The sequence below is a fragment of the Erpetoichthys calabaricus genome, chromosome 15, assembly GCF_900747795.2.
Source record: "Erpetoichthys calabaricus chromosome 15, fErpCal1.3, whole genome shotgun sequence".
Taxonomy (NCBI): Eukaryota; Metazoa; Chordata; class Cladistia; order Polypteriformes; family Polypteridae; genus Erpetoichthys; species Erpetoichthys calabaricus.
In genome coordinates this window covers 68,071,890-68,091,341 of record NC_041408.2, presented here as the reverse complement: position 1 = coordinate 68,091,341, position 19,452 = coordinate 68,071,890, and the positions used below count along the sequence as shown (strand labels likewise).

General features: G+C 37.3%; 1 protein-coding gene across 1 annotated transcript in view; it reads right to left on the bottom strand.

Moving 5' to 3' along the window:
* Positions 1–19,452, bottom strand: part of fh (fumarate hydratase) — a 62,946-nt gene that overhangs the window by 15,583 nt on the left and 27,911 nt on the right. Inside the window, exon 8 of the mRNA XM_028820482.2 lies at positions 10,011–10,138. Coding sequence (XP_028676315.1) covers positions 10,011–10,138 — 128 coding nt within the window. The remainder of the gene's footprint in view (positions 1–10,010; positions 10,139–19,452) is intronic.

The following is a 19,452-nucleotide window of genomic DNA, read 5'->3' as shown; positions in this document are numbered from 1 at the left end:
TGTTGGTAGAAAGAAGCCCCCTTAGCATTTCCTGACACACTTCTGCTGAATGTCCTTAATGCAACTTTGTCAGAAAGAGGATGTGCAGCATGGCTCACATATACTGAGAGACGATGTGCAGAACTGTTCCATATACATGTCCTCTGTGTTACAAGACCAGTACCACCTGCCATTGATGTGGACACCCTGGTACCTATAGAAGTACACCACCTCTACATCCACTCCTTGAATAGTGACAAAACATAAAAAAATCTTTGGTGTGGGAAGAGTCAATTAGCAGTTCTTTGGTTTTGATGATGTTAAGTTGCATAGAATTCTTTCTGCACCAAGAAACAAAGTTTGCCACCTGACTCTGTCTCATCCCCTTTATCAATACACCCCAAAAGTGAAGAATCATTTGAGAACTGTACAGAGTGAAGAGAAAAGGTGTCAGGACTGTTCCCTGTGGTGCTCCAGTATTGCTCACATATGTATCAAAAATGCAGTCCTTGAGTCTCACAACAAAGCAAACACCTAATAGAAATGGGATTTGAAGGTATTTTTAAAGAAATTACTCTCATGCCAGTGGGCTGAGAAACTCACACTAAATACCTGGAATTTTCTTCTTGCACAAATTCCACAATCCCAAAAAAAAGAAGGTAACCAGTGAACACATGCTCGGTTCAAACCTTTTTCATAAAATTGAGAAACAATAAAATATAAGTCAAATGGTAGACTACATATTACGAGTGAAAAAATACACTATCAAATTTAAATCACGTCACATTATGCAACGTTTCCAGCGATTTCAAATCATAGACTTCATTTACATAATTTTAGAGAGCTGGGGGTTGTTGTGGTGTGCTCATCTGACCACCAATTATGTAGTGTGATATACCCAGTATCTCAATCCAAGTAGTCTACAAACAGGTTTGATTTTGTCATAAGTTGTAGGGGTGAGCTTGTGTGTGTATGAGAGCCTGACAACCAATCAGTACTCACAGGGAAGTTCAATGCGCATAATGCTGCTATGAGGAATACCAAATGTGGGTGTTTTGGACTGTGTAAAGAAAAGGGAAGCTAGTCGGTCGGTTTGTTTTGCATACCATGAGAGAACAGAAAAAAGAGAAGAGAAAAGGTCAAGATTATAGCTGAACTCGTTGTACCTGTAAAGCATTTGGCACAGAGATCAGCTCCATCAGGCAGTGTGTTATCAGCTGTCAGAAAAATGGAAGAGCTCTCGATACTTTGGAAATGTGAAACTGTGCAGATGCAGGAGAGTCATTGCAGTCATCTATTCTGACATTCCCAGCAATTTATAGTCATGTAAACTGACTACTTAGGCTGTTAAGTATGACACCCCCTTTAACTAGTCATGTAATGTGACATTATGTTAACTTTGACAGTTAACCAGTTACAAGGGGGAGTCAAGCTAAAGTTAGAAAATGGGATTTATTAGAAAATGGAATGAACCTTAACAAACTGATCATGTCATTTCTCAATATAGTCTTCACCCTTCTCAATGGACTTGTGACACCTGCCTGGAATTGCCGGGATATCAGCAGAATAAAAGGTTTTTTCTTGTCCTCGCAACCACTCGTGCGCCCGAGTTATTGTCGAACACTACATGTTGAGGGGTACTATAGTCACTGTGACTTGCTGGAGACCAATGTGAAGCCTGCAATTCGATCCAAGCGGTGGGGACTGCTGTCTCAAGGAGTCCTTTTGCTGCAAGACAAAAACACACACTGCTAAGAACACCAAGGCTTGTCTGGAGAAACTGAAGTGGGAAGTATTGTCACATCCTCCTTATTTGTCAGATTTGGCACCGTGTCATTTCCACCTTTTTGGGCCGCTAAAAAAACATCTTGGTGATCGTCGATTCAAGACAGATGATGGCAGGAAGAAAGCGGTGCATGAGTGGTTTGCGAAGACAAGACAAAATGTTTTATTCTGCTGGAATCCAGGCACTTCCAGGCTGGTGGTGCAAGTGCATTGAGAAGTGTGGAGACTGCATTGAGAAATGACATGATCAGTTTGTTAAGGTTCATTCCATTTTTTAATAAATTCCATTTTCTAACTTTAGCTTGACTCCCCCTTGTATTTTATTTTTTCCTCCCAAAGTACTTGAAGCATTGATATTGTAGATTTGAAGAGCTGGCAGTTTTTAAACCTAATTAATGACCACGGCTTACTTTTTGAAATAAAACTTAAAAATGAATGGATAAAAAAAACACATTGGTATAAAAGGTGGTCTGTGGTCTGCTTTGTAGTTGTACAAATTATTTTGTTTAGTACAGGTGATATGACCTAAACATTTATACAGAGCCTTTTTGTTCAAACCCAAAGTCCCTGAATCTTGGTTCAATGGCTCCCAGATACTACGTGCAGACGTGTAATTTAGTGCAAGAGATATTACTCGGTAGTTGGAAGCTGTAATACACTTTTATAAAATGAAACCAATTCAAACAAGCAGAGCAATAACTGCCTCTTTGTGCAAAATGAACCACAGACAAAGTGAAACATTAACAGCAAAAAGATCTAATGACAGTATTCAAGGTGACTTAAATATTTAGATCTAAAAACTAGCAAGTATAGGTGAACAGAAACGAAACTGAAATGAACTGGCGTCACAGGCAGCATGAAACATCCATTCATCCATATTGTGTACATCTGTCCCTGCCGTGCCATATTCAGTGCCACAGGCAACATGAAAACGGAGCACAGAGAAATAAATAAAAAGAAAATTAAACTAGTATAAGTGCAGCAAAGGAACAAATTGGGCACAAAGTCTACACAGTAAGTAGACAAAAATATTTTATTTACATCTGCAGAAAATAATGTAAAATTAAGAATTCTTTAAGTGTTCTTGTGTGTAACGAGAAAACAGGCTGCCAGCCCGATACTGTTAACTGATATTAAAGTGACATGTGAAAGACTTTGACCCTGAATTTGAGTGCCAACCTCCCCTCTCAATGCTCAATGGACCCTTGCACAACTATGGGGACAGAGAGAAAACAGAGAGCATTCAAGGCTGGATCTCTTAAAATACTGCAAACAATGAGAGGTAAAAAAAGAAGTCTGAATTTGCTCATTGCAAGACAAAATCAGTTTTCGGCATTTTTAGTACTATAGTTTTTAAGAAATGCCAAAATAATGATAATAATACATTTTAATTATACAGCACCTTTCACATGCTGAAAATGTAAGACAGACCTGTCTGTACCGATAAGCTCTGCGTAAAATGACAGCTATGTAGCTTGATGAAGTGCATTTACTTTTACATGAACTCAGTTAACAAACAGAGTCAGAAAAAAGCAACCACATAAAAAGGGATAAAAGAAGCAATAAAAAGGCAGCACAAACATACTATATATACAGTGTTCATTACAACAATTATAAAATAGTATAGTATCTGTAATTTAACAAGCAAGCAAATTTTGATAATAACCCAAATATTTGCTTTGCTCTTGAAGTGAAGGAAAAAGTCTGCCAGTAAATGGCCAATGAAAATAAATATCACTGGCTGATTGTTTTCTTCTTTTCAGTTCCCAGCCATAAAAATATTTGCATCCTTTGACTTATTATGCTAATGAATAAATATTATCTGATAATGCATCATCAAATCATCTTAGCTCCACTATCTTAATATATTTTATTGATTTTTAGAAAATCAGAAACATTTTGACAGGAACAGGCCATTCACTGTGGGGCAGAGTTGTGTAGTAGTTAAGGCTCTCAACTTCAAACCCTGAGGTTGTAGGTTCAAATCCCACTACTGACACTGTGTGACCAGGAGCAAGACACTTGACCTGCCTGTGCTCCAGGTGGAAAATGAAATGTAACCAATTGTATCACAAATGTTGCAAGTCCCCTTGGATAAAGGTGTCACACAAATAAATAAATACAGTAATCCCTCGCGGTATCGCGCATCGCCTTTCGCGGCTTCACTCTATCGCAGATTTTATATGTAAGCATATTTAAATATATATCGCGGATGTTTTGCTGGTTCGCGGATTTCTGCGGACAATGGGTCTTTTAATTTCTTGTACATGCTTCCTCAGTTGGTTTGCCCAGTTGATTTCATACAAGGGACGCTATTGGCAGATGGCTGAGAAGCTACCCAACTTACTTTTCTCTCTCTCTCGCGCTGACTTTCTCTGATCCTGACATAGGGGGATTGAGCAGGGGGGCTGTTCGCACACCTAGACGATACGGACGCTCGTCTAAAAATGCTGAAAGATTATCTTCACGTTGCTACCTTCTGTGCAGCTGCTTCCTGAAGCGACATGCTGCACAGTGCTTCGCATACTTAAAAGCACGAAGGGCATGTATTGATTTTCGGTTGTTTGTTTTTCTCTGTCTCTATCTCTTTCTCTCTCTCTCTTTCTTTGCTCCTGAGGGAGGGGGTGTGAGCTGCCGCCTTCAAGAGCTTTGTGCCGCGGTGCTTCGCATACTTAAAAGCCAAACAGCCCTATTGATTTGTTTGCTTTTCTCTATCTCTCTGACATGCTCTGCTCCTGACGCGCACTCCTTTGAAGAGGAAGATATGTTTGCATTCTTTTAATTGTGAGACGGAACTGTCATCTCTGTCTTGTCATGGAGCACAGTTTAAACTTTTGAAAAAGAGACAAATGTTTGTTTGCAGTGTATGAATAACGTTCCTGTCTCTCTACAACCTCCTGTGTTTCTGCGCAAATCTGTGACCCCAGCATGACAATATAAAAATAACCATATAAACATATGGTTTCTACTTCGCGGATTTTCTTATTTCGCGGGTGGCTCTGGAACGCAACCCCCACGATGGAGGAGGGATTACTGTATTCACTGCAACAAAGCTTGCCAAATCCATCCACCTGTTTTATTCCAAATGTCCACCTAATTTCTCTAAAATGTTGAAGGGCTAACTTTTAGACATTATGACATTTTCTACAATTATTCATATACTGCACTTGGTCTTTGCAAATCATGTGTTAAATTACACTTCTCTCTATTATAAAAAAAAAATCTTGGGAAGAAAAAAGCAGGGCGACGATACGTGATCTTCTCGGAAGACATTTAAAAGATCCACGAGACAAAAAAGACTGGCCATGGAGCGTCTTCATCAGAACCAGGTGTAATTGAAAAAATAGCAGGACAAATCGAGGTCAGAAATAAAAGGCAAAGAGTGGAAAACAAAGTATTTTCGCCTTCGCAACTTCATAAACACGTTCACAAACGTTGGCGCAACACACATGCAGAGCAGATTATAAAAGCAGTGGAATTCGAAAGGCTAAAAAAAAAGTTTGCTCAATACAAATGTGGAGAAAGTTAAAGAGTATGAAAGTAGGAAAATTAGAAAGTATAAAAAAAAGAAAGTAAAGATCGCAGTAGCGCAAACAAATGGAAAATATTACTTGGAAAAAGGAAAAATAATCACCACAGACCAGGTGTCATTGAAAAAAAAGCAGGACAAAGCGAGGTCAGAAATAAAAGACAGAGTAGAAGACAAAGTAAAATGTCATAAAGAGGTTAAAAAAAGGGTGCCAAACACATGCAGAACAGGTTAGGGATAATGAAAACTGGAATTCAAAAGACTCAAAAAAAACGTAGGCGCGAAATACATGCAGAGCAAGATACAGAATATGTAAGGAGAAAAAAAAAATGACAGTGTCAAAAAAGAAAGTAAACATCGCATTAGCACAAAAAAAGAGAAATTATTACTCGGAGAAATAACTAAAAGGCGAATAGAGATCGAATATATGGACACAGGTGATATGTCAGAAGTATGTAAATTTTGTAAGGCTTTGAAGTTTAAGTCAGAGAATTTCAAACACAGGGTTTACCCCACATGCATTTATTGGTTACTTTGCAAAAAAAAAAGTATTAACTGCTGATGATGTAGATTGCTTTGTCTCTGCAATGTGTATCCGGAAAACCAAACACGGGGTTTGGCGAGCAAAGCGAGCAGGGGGCGAAGAGTTTTCTGAAATATTTTAGCAAGGCCTAAGAACACAGAAGTGAGGATCTAAATGGCATGTCTGCTTATTGAGTACACAATGGATTAAGAAAGTATTTAGATCCCTTCACTTTCTGCACATTATTGTGTTGTAGATTTAATTTTAAATAGATAAATTTGCCATTTTTGCCCATCGATCGATACTTAGTAAACCATAATGTAAAAAAGTAAAAACATATTTTCAAAAATTTGAAATAAAATCTAAAATTTAAACCTATAGACCAATCCCATTTTTCCTGGCAGAACCTCTTAAGTACTGTTAGAAAGGAAGTGTCTGTAAACTGCCATCTTCAGGTCTTTCCACACATGTTCTATTGGGTTTAATTCTGGATTGTGGCTTGGCCACTCAAAGACAGTAAGTAACTTCTCCTGAAGTCACTCCAGCATCGTCTTTGCTTTATGCTTTGGGTCACTGCTCTGCTGAAAGGTCTGAGGTTGTGTGCGTTCTGGAGCAGACTTTCTTCCTGAACCATTAAACGTTTGGTTCTTTCCCTCAATTCTGACTAGTCTCCTTGTCTTTGCTGCTGGGAATCACCCCCATTGCATGATGCTGTTATGACCATGCTTCACCATAGGAATGGCATTAGGCAATTATCTGTTCTTCAACTGACATAGTGCTTAGAGTTCAGCCCATAAAGTTCAATTTTTGTCTCATCAGACCAGAGAATATTTCTCCTCATGCTCTCAAAGTCCTTTAAACTGTCATATGTCATTTACTCAAGAGTGGCTTCCGTCTAACCAACCTACCATAAACTCATGATTGACGGGAGTGCTGCGGTGATGGTCATCCTTCCAATAGGTTTTCCCATCTCAGCCAAAGACTTCTGAAGATCTGTCAGAGTGACCATTGGGTTCTTGGTCACCTCTCTGACCAAAGCCCTTCTTGCTAGGTTACTCAGTTTGGCTAGATGGCCAACTCTAGGAAACATCCTTGTGGTTCTAAACTTTTTTCTTTTCACAATTACAAATGAAACTGTGTGCTGGGAAACACACAAAGCTTTAGCTCTGATCTATGTCTCACCACAGTTTTATTATGGAAGTCTACAGAGAATTCCTTGGACTTCATGGCTTAGTGGTTGACCTGACATGCAGTGTGAATTGTTGGTCCTGACATACACAGGTGTGTGCCTTTTTAAATGATATCCAATCAATTCAATTTGCCACAGGTGGACTCCAATCAAGATCTAAACCCATCTCAAGGAGAATTCAAGCAAACAGGATGTTTCTGACCACCATTTGGTGTGCCACAGCAAAGGGTCTGCATATTTATTTAAATTAGAGAGGTTTCAGTTTTTGATTTTTAATAGTTTTGCAAAACCTTTCTGAAAACATGTTTTTACTTTGTCATTGTGGGTTATTAAGTATTAATTGTTGGGCAAAAACAGCAAATTTATCCACTTAAAATAAAAACTACAAGACAATAGAAGGGCAGAAAGTGAAGGAGTCTGAATACTTTCTGAATCCAATGTACTGTTATGTTAACAACATTACAAAGGTTATACAGCATTATGGGCTGTACAGCAACCATTAGAGTATTTCAAAACTGGTTTTGAACAAGTTCAGATCTTTTACTTGAAACTCGTAGCAGATTATGTAAGCCATTTTGTTCTCTTTCCATAAAGGGAACTCAGTGATATCATTCAGTTAGTAAAATGGTAAGCTGTACTTTATTGTTATGACACAATACTTAAGAATATTGTAATATTGGCTCTTTTATCTTCGATTTTCTCTAGATTGCTTACATTGCCGGCAGTGTTTTTAAAATTGCAAAATAACAGCTGTGGCTCTGTTCTCAAGTGAGAATTTCTGCATATATTATATTTATTCCTCTTAATCCTCAGGCCGTTTGCTAGTTACTTTTATTGTTTTCTCTGCTATTTTAATGTATGTGTATTCAACCCTTGACCATCAGTTTCAATCTAGAACTTTACATCTATGTATTTTAATTACAGAAGCATTATGCAGTATGTAGTACACAGAATAAATGAGAATATAGTGCATCCGGAAAAGTATTCACAGCGCATCACTTTTTCCACATTTTGTTATGTTACAGCCTTATTCCAAAATGGATTAAATTCATTTTTTTCCTCACAATCCTACACACAACACCCCATAATGACAACGTGAAAAAAGTTTACTTGAGGTTTTTGCAAATTTATTAAAAATAAAAAAAATTGAGAAAGCACGTGTACATAAGTATTCACAGCCTTTGCCGTGAAGCTCGGAATTGAGCTCAGGTGCATCCTGTTTCCCCTGATCATCCTTGAGATGTTCCTGCAGCTTAATTGGAGTCCAACTGTGGTAAATTCAGTTGACTAGACATGATTTGGAAAGGCACACACCTGTCTATATAAGGTCCCCCAGTTCACAGTTCATCTCAGAGCACAAACCAAGCATGAAGTCAAAGGAATTGTCTGTAGACCTCAGAGACAGGATTGTCTCGAGGCACATATCTTGGGAAGGTTACAGAAAAATTTCTGCTGCTTTGAAGGTCCCAATAGAGTACAGTGGCCTCCATCATCCGTAAGTGGAAGAAGTTCGAAACCACCAGGACTCTTCCTAGAGCTGGCCGGCCATCTAAACTGAGCGATCGGGGGAGAAGGGCTTTAGTCAGGGAGATGACCAAGAACCCGGCAGTCATTCTGTCAGAGCTCCCAAGGTCCTCTGTGGAGAGAGGAGAACCTTCCAGAAGGACAACCATCTCTGCAGCAATCCACCAATCAGGCCTGTATGGTAGAGTGGCCAGATGGAAGCCACTCCTTAGTAAAAAGGCACATGGCAGCCCACCTGGAGTTTGCCAAAAGGCACCTGAAGGACTCTCAGACCATGAGAAAGAAAATTCTCTGGTCTAATTAGACAAAGATTGAACTCTTTGGTGTGAATGCCAGGCGTCACGTTTGGAGGAAACCTGGCACCATCCCTACAGTGAAGTATGGTGGTGGCAGCATCATGCTGTGGGGATGTTTTTCAGCGGCAGGAACTGGGAGACTAGTCAGGATAAAGGGAAAGATGACTGCGGCAATGTACAGAGACATCCTGGATGAAAACTTGCTCCAGAGCGCTCTTGACCTCAGACTGGGGCGACGGTTCATCTTTCAGCAGAACAACGACCCTAAACACACAGCCAAGATATCAAAGGAGTGGCTTCAGGACAACTCTGTGAATGTCCTTGAGTGGCCCAGCCAGAGCCCAGGCTTGAATCCAATTGAACATCTCTGGAGAGATCTTAAAATGGCTGTGCACTGACGCTTCCCATCTAACCTGATGGAGCTTGAGAGGTGCTGCAAAGAGGAATGGGCGAAACTGGCCAAGGATAGGTGTGCCAAGCTTGTGGCATCATATTCAAAAAGACTTGAGGCTGTAATTGCTGCCAAAGGTGCAGCGACAAAGTATTGAGCAAAGGCTGTGAATACTTATGTACATGTGGTTTCTCAGTTTTTTTATTTTTCATAAATTTGCAAAAACCTCAAGTAAACTTTTTTCACTTTGTCATTATGGGGTGTTGTGTGCAGAATTCTGAGGAAAAAAATGAATTTAATCAATTTTGGAATAAGGCTGTAACATAACAAAAGGTGGAAAAAGTGATGCGCTGTGAATACTTTCTGGATGCACTGTATCTATTAGATTACATGCTTAGTCCTAACTATTTGCACTTTTCCTTGAAACTTCTTCTTCCAAGGTTCTGACTAACATAGGCTCCTACTATTCAAAGACTAAAAGAGTGATTCATGTCAACAAGCACAAGCGCTGCAACAATATTCTCAGCAGATTAAAGGAGCCCAATATAGCTCAAGCATAAAAAGGAAAAATATCTCAATGTGAAAACTGACTATGGGAGAATATTTTTACCTATTTGGTTTTTGTACAGAAAGTGGTATATTTACTTCTGGCTCAGTAATTTACACAAATTATGTTAATCTCAATTACAAACGGTCACTTTGTGTAACAAGCCTGTTCAGATTTTTACGATAAAATGACTGTGGTACTAAATGTACATCTACCAGCAAGTGAGTAAATGTTTTATAATACTTACAATCATTGGTTTAAAAACGTTCAGTTCAAAATGACCATTGCTTCCTCCAACTGTCACAGCAACATGGTTTCCCATTACTTGTGCAGCTACCATAGTGATTGCTTCACATTGTGTTGGGTTAACCTTTCCTACAGAAATGGGTGGAAAAATATAAGTAAAAAAAAAAAAAAATAACCAGATAATAATTCTCATTAGAAACATTCAGTATCCACCGATGGATAACAAATTTGAAGACAAAAAACAACTCCTGCACATCAACTTCCAGAAGTACAGTACTTTGAAAGTGAATAAAAAGTTTCTGTTTTTGTTAGAAACAGGATTTGAGATTAAACAAAAAAGAAAATGGATAACAGGCAAAGTAACAGAATGTCCTCTTTAATTTCTGTGTATATATACAGTACTTTAATGTTTTTTAGAATACCATTGAACTCATTCCCAAAGAGTATTGGGAAAACTGGATCTCTGGCATTTATTATTATGTTCTCTATGAACGCTAGGAAAAAATAACTAGATGATTTAGGGTAGAATTGTGTAGTTTGATCATTATTTATTTACTTATTTTATTAAATACTTCTGTAAGACAGGCAAAGTTTACATTTAGATGGCTTCCATAAAAATGAAGAAGTAACACTAGCTCTTTCTATAATTTGTAGGCAAAGCACAATGAAGCATACCTAGTTGAACCTTACAAACGCGGTTTATTAATGTAGCATAATCCATAAGTGTTGCATAATTAAGACACACTCTTATGAATATCATGTTTATTTTAAGCATAATGTGTCAGGTTTTCTATTCAAAAGAGAAAAACACATTAATGAGACTTTTTTGAAAGTGGTTGTTACACAGAATGAAAGGCATAAAATACTGCTCAAGAAAAAGAGTATTTAATGAAGGTGTTTGAAACCTGTACAATGCAGTTAAAGGACATTTTTTTTGTGGCATTTCCTCCTGAAGGGTGCAACTGGGGTTACAGATGAAATCAGAATGCCATTGTGAAGAATGTAAATCACAATGGGAAGAACCACATTGAACCACAACATGGCTACAGTGGGAATCCACGGCTGCTGTACGTTCAGAATGACTTTTATGCTGTGTAGCTAAATGGGGATTTGGAAAGGATTGCACCAGGCTTTGCGGTTCTGTATCAATAAACCACATTTTTTTTTCCTTTTATATATTTACTCCTTTAAGATTTTCATTAAATGAGCTTAAAACAAGATTATTTAAAAAAAAATGCCCCAGAATGGGTGTGGTTGACACAGATTGCCAATACGTTCCAGAAATAAACATGGTTTGTGAGAAACTGGTGATCCCTTCAGCATTTTGCATAACAAATGCAGTGACACAATTTTACAGGATTGGAATGAAGGGGTAAACCGAGTTATTCCTCTTTAGTTTGGCACTTTATTGGTAAACTATGAAATTTACATAATTCACGGTATTGATGTGGAATCCTATTTAAAAAAAAACAGGAATATTGTAAGAGGCCACTGAATTGTATCAAATGTTGTTGGAAAAAAAAATCTAAAAAAATACATTATTCATGGGCAATATATTTACTGTTTATTTTGGATTATGGGTGGGAAATGTATATGATTTAGATTTACAAATATAATCAAAAATATAATGTAAATTTATAAAAATAGAACAGAAAATTTAAATTCTTAATGCTTTGTTAATAAGTAACAACTGTGCAATCAAATACCGATTCACACTTTGCTGGAGTTGGGATTATGGTCAATTTTTGTATGCTTACTCTTTTGGTTTATGGATAATAATATTCATAATACTAAATTACCATTAAACAAAACAAAACAAAACATTGTATGCATTTTCAGGCACAGTAGCAAGTAAGCAAGTATTCAAGAACACAAAACACACCTGACACCGTGTGGCCTGTAACTGGGGATACTAGCACCCCAAATCTCTTGGGTTCAAATATGATTTTTTTAGCGAAATAAATCAACAAAGGCTTGTGGTTTACATAATCACAAAACTATTATTTCTTCTTTTATATTTTTCTCCACCTTCACTTCACCCAGACAAGCAATTTCATTCCTTCCCACCCAAACTCAGACTCTCTGGGTGATTTGGAGGACTATCTTTGAAGCCCAACCTGGGGAGTACTTTGAAAGCCAAATCACTGCCTCCAGGAAGCACTTCTGGGTCAAGTGTGAGGGATTCACCTTGCAAAAGCTCTATTCAATTTTCAATTCAAATGCTGCTTTGCAGGCATCCAGACAGGGGTTTGACAAGAGGGATGCTGCTTCCCAGTGCACCAGGACACAACATGAGCATGCAAGACAATCTCCAATTGTCCCTTATTTCTTCTGGGTTCCTGGCAGGGAAAGGAGTGTCCATGCCTTGTTGGCGAGATGCGACTCTCAGTGAATGTTCAGTGCCAGAGGACCTCCTGGCCAACTACCAGGCTAAGACAGAAAATGCCACGCCTCTCTTTGTGTCACCATCCATCATATGGGTCTTCTGTCCAGGTAAGAGAATGGTGTCCATCCTGGCCAGGGTGCTAGTCATTCCATAACGCACAAATATAAACAAAGATTTTTCAAACAAGTGTTAGTAACCTATGGGAACGTAAGACTACTTTCATCCTTGAAGTGTCTCTTAAATATCATGCTTTTGTATCTTTGGCACCAAAATTTTTTTTTTGGATCAGCAAATAACCCAATGCTATATCTGTAAATAAGAGGTGAAGCACTGTCATAATAGCATAAATGATGAAACCAAAAGGCAACAGTCTGAAAATCTTCTGTTCTTTCATCAGGAATCATTCAAAACATCACTCTTTGTCTGAATTCATCCATCTCAGAGAACATCACTGACTCCATAACAAACATTCATAAGACATATTAATGTCTTGTATTATTTGTGACAAACATCTTAATACATAATTCGCCAGTCTCCTCACTCACTCACTCATGTCCGTCCAAAGCCGAATGAGCAGTCGCCTTCTGCGCATGTCCGAAGCCGAATGCGCAGTCACCTTCTGCGCAGCTACCCAAAAAACCTTACGAGACCGACATAGTGGCAGGCGGCGGATTTACGGCCGCGAAAATTCAAAAAGAAAGGCGACTACGGCCGCGAAAATTCAAAGAGAAAGGCGACTTCGACCGACATCCAACCCCAACATCGCGGGAGGTGGCAGATTTACGGCCGCAAAAATTCAAAGAGAAAGGCGACTTCGATTAAAGCTCTAGAGGCCTGAAAGGTGATTTTGACTACAGCTCAAGGCCTAATTATGCATTCATTCAATACACCTATATCAGGTTTGTGGTGCTTATACTTATTATATATTATACTATTCCACTCGTGCCCATTTCATCTTATGTTGTTGAAATGGGCTCTTTGTCTATTTTTATTATAAATTTCATCATCTCAATCTGTGTACTTAAAACCGTAATTTGGCATGGATACCATTTTTATTAATTAAATTAACACAATGCTTGTTGGTGGGGCACTGCATGGCTAAACATTTAATGATTGGAACCTATTATTTCAAAAGTTACATACATATCTTTTTGAAAGTGGTAGAAAATCTGAAAGGCATTTCGATGTCTGTTAGATGCAAAATTGGCTGAAATTAATTTCATTAAATTAATTAATTATATTTTATATTTTAATTATATTTTAATTTAATTTAATTATTTTAATATAAATTAAATTAATTATTAATTAATAAATTAATTGAGGGGTAAACGTTAACATTATTCAAAGTTATTGTCTGTTTTTACCTACATTTTTATTATTCTTTAATTTAATATTGTTTTTTTGTATCGGTATGCTGCTGCTGGAGTATGTGAATTTCCCCTTGGGATTAATAAAGTATTTATCTATCTATATGATTTTCATAAAATTTTGGATGTGCCTTGCCATTGGCCCAACTTAGGCAACTGAAGCTACATCTCGGATCAAGATGAGAGGTTGTAATAGTTGTGGTGCACCTTAAAAAAGCCAGTGCCTATATGGGGACTACAATTCCCATCAGTCAGCAGGAGTGCACTGAAGCTAAGGCGAGTATTTCATTGTCAACATGCACATAGTTTCAAGTACCGGCCAAAACGGAGTCTCACCTAGAACAACAGGTATATATAGCAATATCTTCTCACTTAATAACAATTCCATTGTCATGCAGGAATACGTCTTTTTGAGTTATGTTTAGTCATGCTGAATTTCCAGAAGACAGTTATTTACACCCATTCAACACTGGGTATTTTGGCTAGTAACTTATAAAACACATAACCTAGGAACATCACATATTTTATTACCTGAATCATACTAAATTTAAAAAATACTCTCATTGCATATTACATCAGAACATTAATTGCATGATAAACACAAAGACACCAAAATTACTTCACTTAGAAGATGAAAGGGCAAAATATTTACTTACATTTTTTTTTTTTTGCAAGAAATACATTTTGTTTCAAATTAAACAAAGTAGTAATCTGCACATAAATTTAAAGCAAATCACCCAAATATATGCCATCACTTAAACTAAAGGCCTCTTAAACCTAAGATAAATGTAATTTGTAAACACCTCAAGTGCAAATTAAAAAAATAAACCCATAACTTTACATTGAGGAAAATAATACTAACATTAGCTCATGAAGAGACTCTAACTACTGTATCATTTTCTAAATGAATAAAATGATTCTTTATGGAAAATATGTCAGCAGAAAAGAAACAAACAAGGCCAACAGTTCATTTGTCAGCTCCAATTACCTTGTACATTTCCCATTGCAATTCCCTATAGCAAAAATGCATTGTTAACGCGGCTTAAAACACAGCAAAACAGAATAGCAAATTTTGATGTTAATGTAAACTAAGAAGCGTTCCATATCTTGATAAACTAAAAAATATACAGAGAATCCATTTTCTCTAAAACGAAATGGCTGTGGCTTTTCAAAAGTAAATAAAAATAATTTGGAAAAAATAGGCCATGATTTTGAAATTGAAATTACACGTACACTGTATAATAATTAGTGTCTGATTTTTGGTACAATCTTGTGTTGCATCAAATAACAGCTGGCTGTGACTGCACACTTGGGCAGGTGTACTGATATTAATATTTACTTTCACAGTACTGTCTCACACCATATGAGTATGAAAAAAAAAAATGAAATTAGCTTTTTTTTTTTTTTTTTTTTGCAGAAACAGTGTACACAAGACTAATGGTGAAAGTGTACACATCTAGTTGGATTGTTTTGCATAAAGAAAATTCCACAGCTCTAGATTTAGGTTTGAGATGGATGATTTCTGTGTGCACATTATGTGTTCTCTCTGTGTTAGAACAGGTTTTCCACCACAATACAGTAGAATACTGTTACTAAACAAGTCAGAGTGAGTACAAGACTGCATTTTTGTGTGCAATGCGATAAATGAGAATCATTTAAAATATGTCTACTGTTTTGCACCTTTTGCTTTCCTCATTAGATTCTGGCCCTTTTCAGGCGTAAACTAGATAACTATAGTACTATACCATTTTCTACACTCGCTTATTCAAGAGCAAGGTCGTCGGGGGGGCTGCAATAATCCTCGGGACAGGGCTCTCCAGTCCATCACAGAACAGAGATAACTATAGTAGGCCAGAAAAAGACAGAGGAGCTAAAATAAACGTATCCATAAAAAAATGACACAGTCCAGGGACATACACTGATATTATATTGTATTCAAGAAATTAGTTCCAATTTTTGTTTCTTAAGTGACACATTTATGTTAATCAATTCTAAACTACTTTGTCTTGCTGTCTGTTTAAACAAATCTGTGTCTTTATGTGTACTCATTATGTAGTTAGTAATTTGTAAAATGTATTAAGTTTATAACCAACATAGTGAACTTGTCACAGTGATCTGCACCTGCACTCACTGAAGAGTGCTATATAAAAATAAACAGAACTGAATCATAAAAACTATTTCAAAGGTTCCATCCATATTTAATACAGTCGTATTAAACCAAGGAATTACGCAATTACTGAAAATCATTGTTCGAGAAGAGCACAGTGCTAATGGTTCACAACTTAAGGAACCTAGGATTATTACCCAGCTTGTCTGCACAAAGTTTGGCTTTCTCTCACACACTTGAGGAGCCTGTGAAAAATTATGTTACCGGGCCGTCTCAGAACTGGCCATGTGCAAATATAAATATATGCCCTAAATTAGCTGCCTTTCATCCCAGGTTGGTTTCTGCCTTTTATCAGCTGGCAATGGGATGTTCAGAAACATAACAGAACATAAATTGTAATGCATTAATTCCCTTAATCTATTTCAATGTCATGTAGGTCCACATAACTGGGTAGAAAACAGGCACCAAACCCATAATGGGGTGCCATTCCAGCAGCTTTCCCTAACAGTAAATAGATGAATGCAAATTATTCTCTAAAAATAACTTAAAGATGTCAAGGACATAAGGTTAGATGCCAATACATGCATGTACTACCCTTTTATGCTTTACTGTGGTTAATTATTTTTATCAAATATCATCTGTTACAAGATTACAACCACTTTCTTTCCCCCTAGTATGAAGGTAATAAATGCGGTGGTCCTACAAACAAACAACGTATGGCACAATAACATTTGCTAGTTTGGAAAAAGCTACACAAATGGTTTAAGAGGGTGCAAAAAGGCAGTTGATGGCAATTTCACATACAGTACTTAAAAGGCAGTGTGGACCACCAGGGGGTATACAGCAAGGTTATTATAGTTTTGCCTTTTTATATTAGTTTTTATTTCTATATTTTTTCTGACCTTACTTGGAAATTCAGTTTAGTTTTAGTTTTCCTTCACCGTGTACTTTTAGTTTTAGTTTAGTTTTTATTTCACAAAGACATTTCTATTTTATTTTTATATCTATGAGTTGCAGTTTTAGTTTTAGTAATTATGGCATGGAGCGCCTACGGAGTTGGTTTAGTGTCACAGTCAGACAGAACTGTACACTTAACAGATTTGCATACGAGGTTAATGTTAGTGGAAGCTTACTACACTGCCTGGTTTACTATCTGGTTTTGTTTTTGTCTGATAAAAAGAAGCATAATCAAAACTAGACACTGAATATAAACAATTTTACACAATTCTATAATTTTAAAAATATTTTCTCATGAAAATCACAGGGGCTTTGGAAGAACAGGGCTCTTAGACTTGAATCAGTGTGCAGACCCCACCTAGCTGTATTGAGGGAATCAAAGAACAACAAGCATGTAGTGTCAGGGTTAGGGGCAGTGAAACTTGAATAGACCACCATAAAGGACAGTAAACCCATAATGAGCAGGTAATAGGAGTACGGACAACAGAGACAGCGTCTGAGATTAAGAATAACATATACATTATCTAAACCTGTTTATCCAGAGTAGGATTGCAGGAAATCTGGAGTCTACAGCAGCAGGTTTGGATGCAAGGCAGGAAAAATCCCTGGTATGCAATATGTATGATAAGGCTAATGTTAAGAACAAAAAGAATATGATATTTCAACTATCTGTTTTGAGAGAAAGAGAAAAACATTGAAAAAATGCAGACAAATATTTTAAAATATAATTCTGCTAATGGATTACTTTCACAATATCAGGTATTTTGAGTTTGTATTGTTTCGTTATTAAACGATGTTTTTAAAGCAAAAGTGTTTGGTCAGCAACAATATGCTGATCTTGTATGATGACCTAGTCATTCACTCGATCAGTGCCGTTTTATTTTCAAAAACCGGGAGTGCTCTCCCCTCGACTTTCTTGTATAGTCAGATATGGGGATGGATATTTGAGGAGTAAACCGCAAGACAATGATTATATTTTTATATAATGTACATTAAAAACACCAGCAACAACAAATCAAATTAATAATATATTGACCAATTATTATAAAAGTAAAGTTGAATAAAACAAACTCTGCAGCTGTATAAATAAAAAAATCAAGTATGTGTTCAGGTAAAGTACCACTTCCGGGTGATGGATTTGGCCCAAAAGTTAATACAGATCTACAATTGTGGTGTAACAACCACATGCCAAATTTCATCCATTTATCTAGTTGCGTTTTTGAGTTATCGTGTTTACACACACAGACACACACATACACGCGCACGCATACACACAATTCCAAAAAACAGCATTGTTGGACACTGGTTAGTCTATAACATCAAGATTCATCAAAATATCGAAGTCGAATTTTTTCATGATTACTGTGATTATTTTTCATGATTACTTCGTATATGAGAAAGTAAAAACGATTTCTCCTGTGAAAAAGTGACAGGTGAATTGCTGTCAACAAAAAGCAGGCACCTGAGAAATAAACTGAAACGTTACTCATTTGTGATTTTTCTGTCCATATGGTAAACATTTTGTTGACCAGCACATTCTGATTTCAGCCGTTTAAATTACATCTTGATATACAACAAGCACAAAGAAAGGCGGTACGCAAATCGCTTTCTACACCCGCACTCAGCTTGCTCTGTCACCGCAAATGCTGTGTGAACAGCCACCCTCCGTCACCAGCCCCCGTTCACTGGATGAGTATAAGCGGCGGCTCATGGTGGATGACTTTCTGTTTTAGAGTTAAAACTTACAAGGGTTAAAGACTAACGGCAAGAATAGTCATTCAAAAACGAAAACTATAAATATTTTAGTAAATTATTATTTTAGATAGATAGATAGATAGATAGATAGATAGATAGATAGATAGATAGATAGATAGATAGATAGATAGATAGATAGATAGATAGATAGATAGATAGATAGATAGATAGATAGATAGATAGATAGATAGATATTATTTAACTTAGTCTTTCTAGCTACTTTAATAGTTTCGTTTAGTTTTAGTTTTTCATTTTGGTTTTGTTAATTATTTTATTTCAGTTCATGAAAATGTTTTTTTAATAATGGTTTCAGTTTTGATTTTAGTTTTCGTTAACTATAATAACCTTGGTATACAGCACCCCAAACACAGAGCCAAAGTCCAGCAATCAACACACATTAACTTATAGTGGGGAAGTGCTTCCCTTGCTCCCCACAGCAGTACAGTACCAACAAGCACCAAATACTCAAGTAACACAGTCCCTTTCTTCTTCTTGTCTCTTTCTTCTTTCTCTCAGTCCCAATCCACCTCCACTCCACCTGGCAAGCTTTGTCCACCTCTTCCTGACTCTGGCTTCTCTTGTCTCTGGCTCCTTTTATAGAGCACCCAGAAGTGCTCAAGGTGTTCACTGACCTTCTTCCAGCAGCACTTCCAGGTGTGGCGGAAATGCTGCCACAAAGGGCTCCACTGTTTCTGCAGCACCCCCTGGCAGTGCCCATGGAACCCAACAGGACTTCTCCAAACTCCAACCCCCAGCATGTAATGCGGGAATCCATGGTGCTGCAGCAACCCAGAGAGACTGCCCTCTAGCGTCCTAGGGAAGATAATATCCAAACGTGCTCTTTCCTTCGGTCCTTCCACACAGCTGGCAT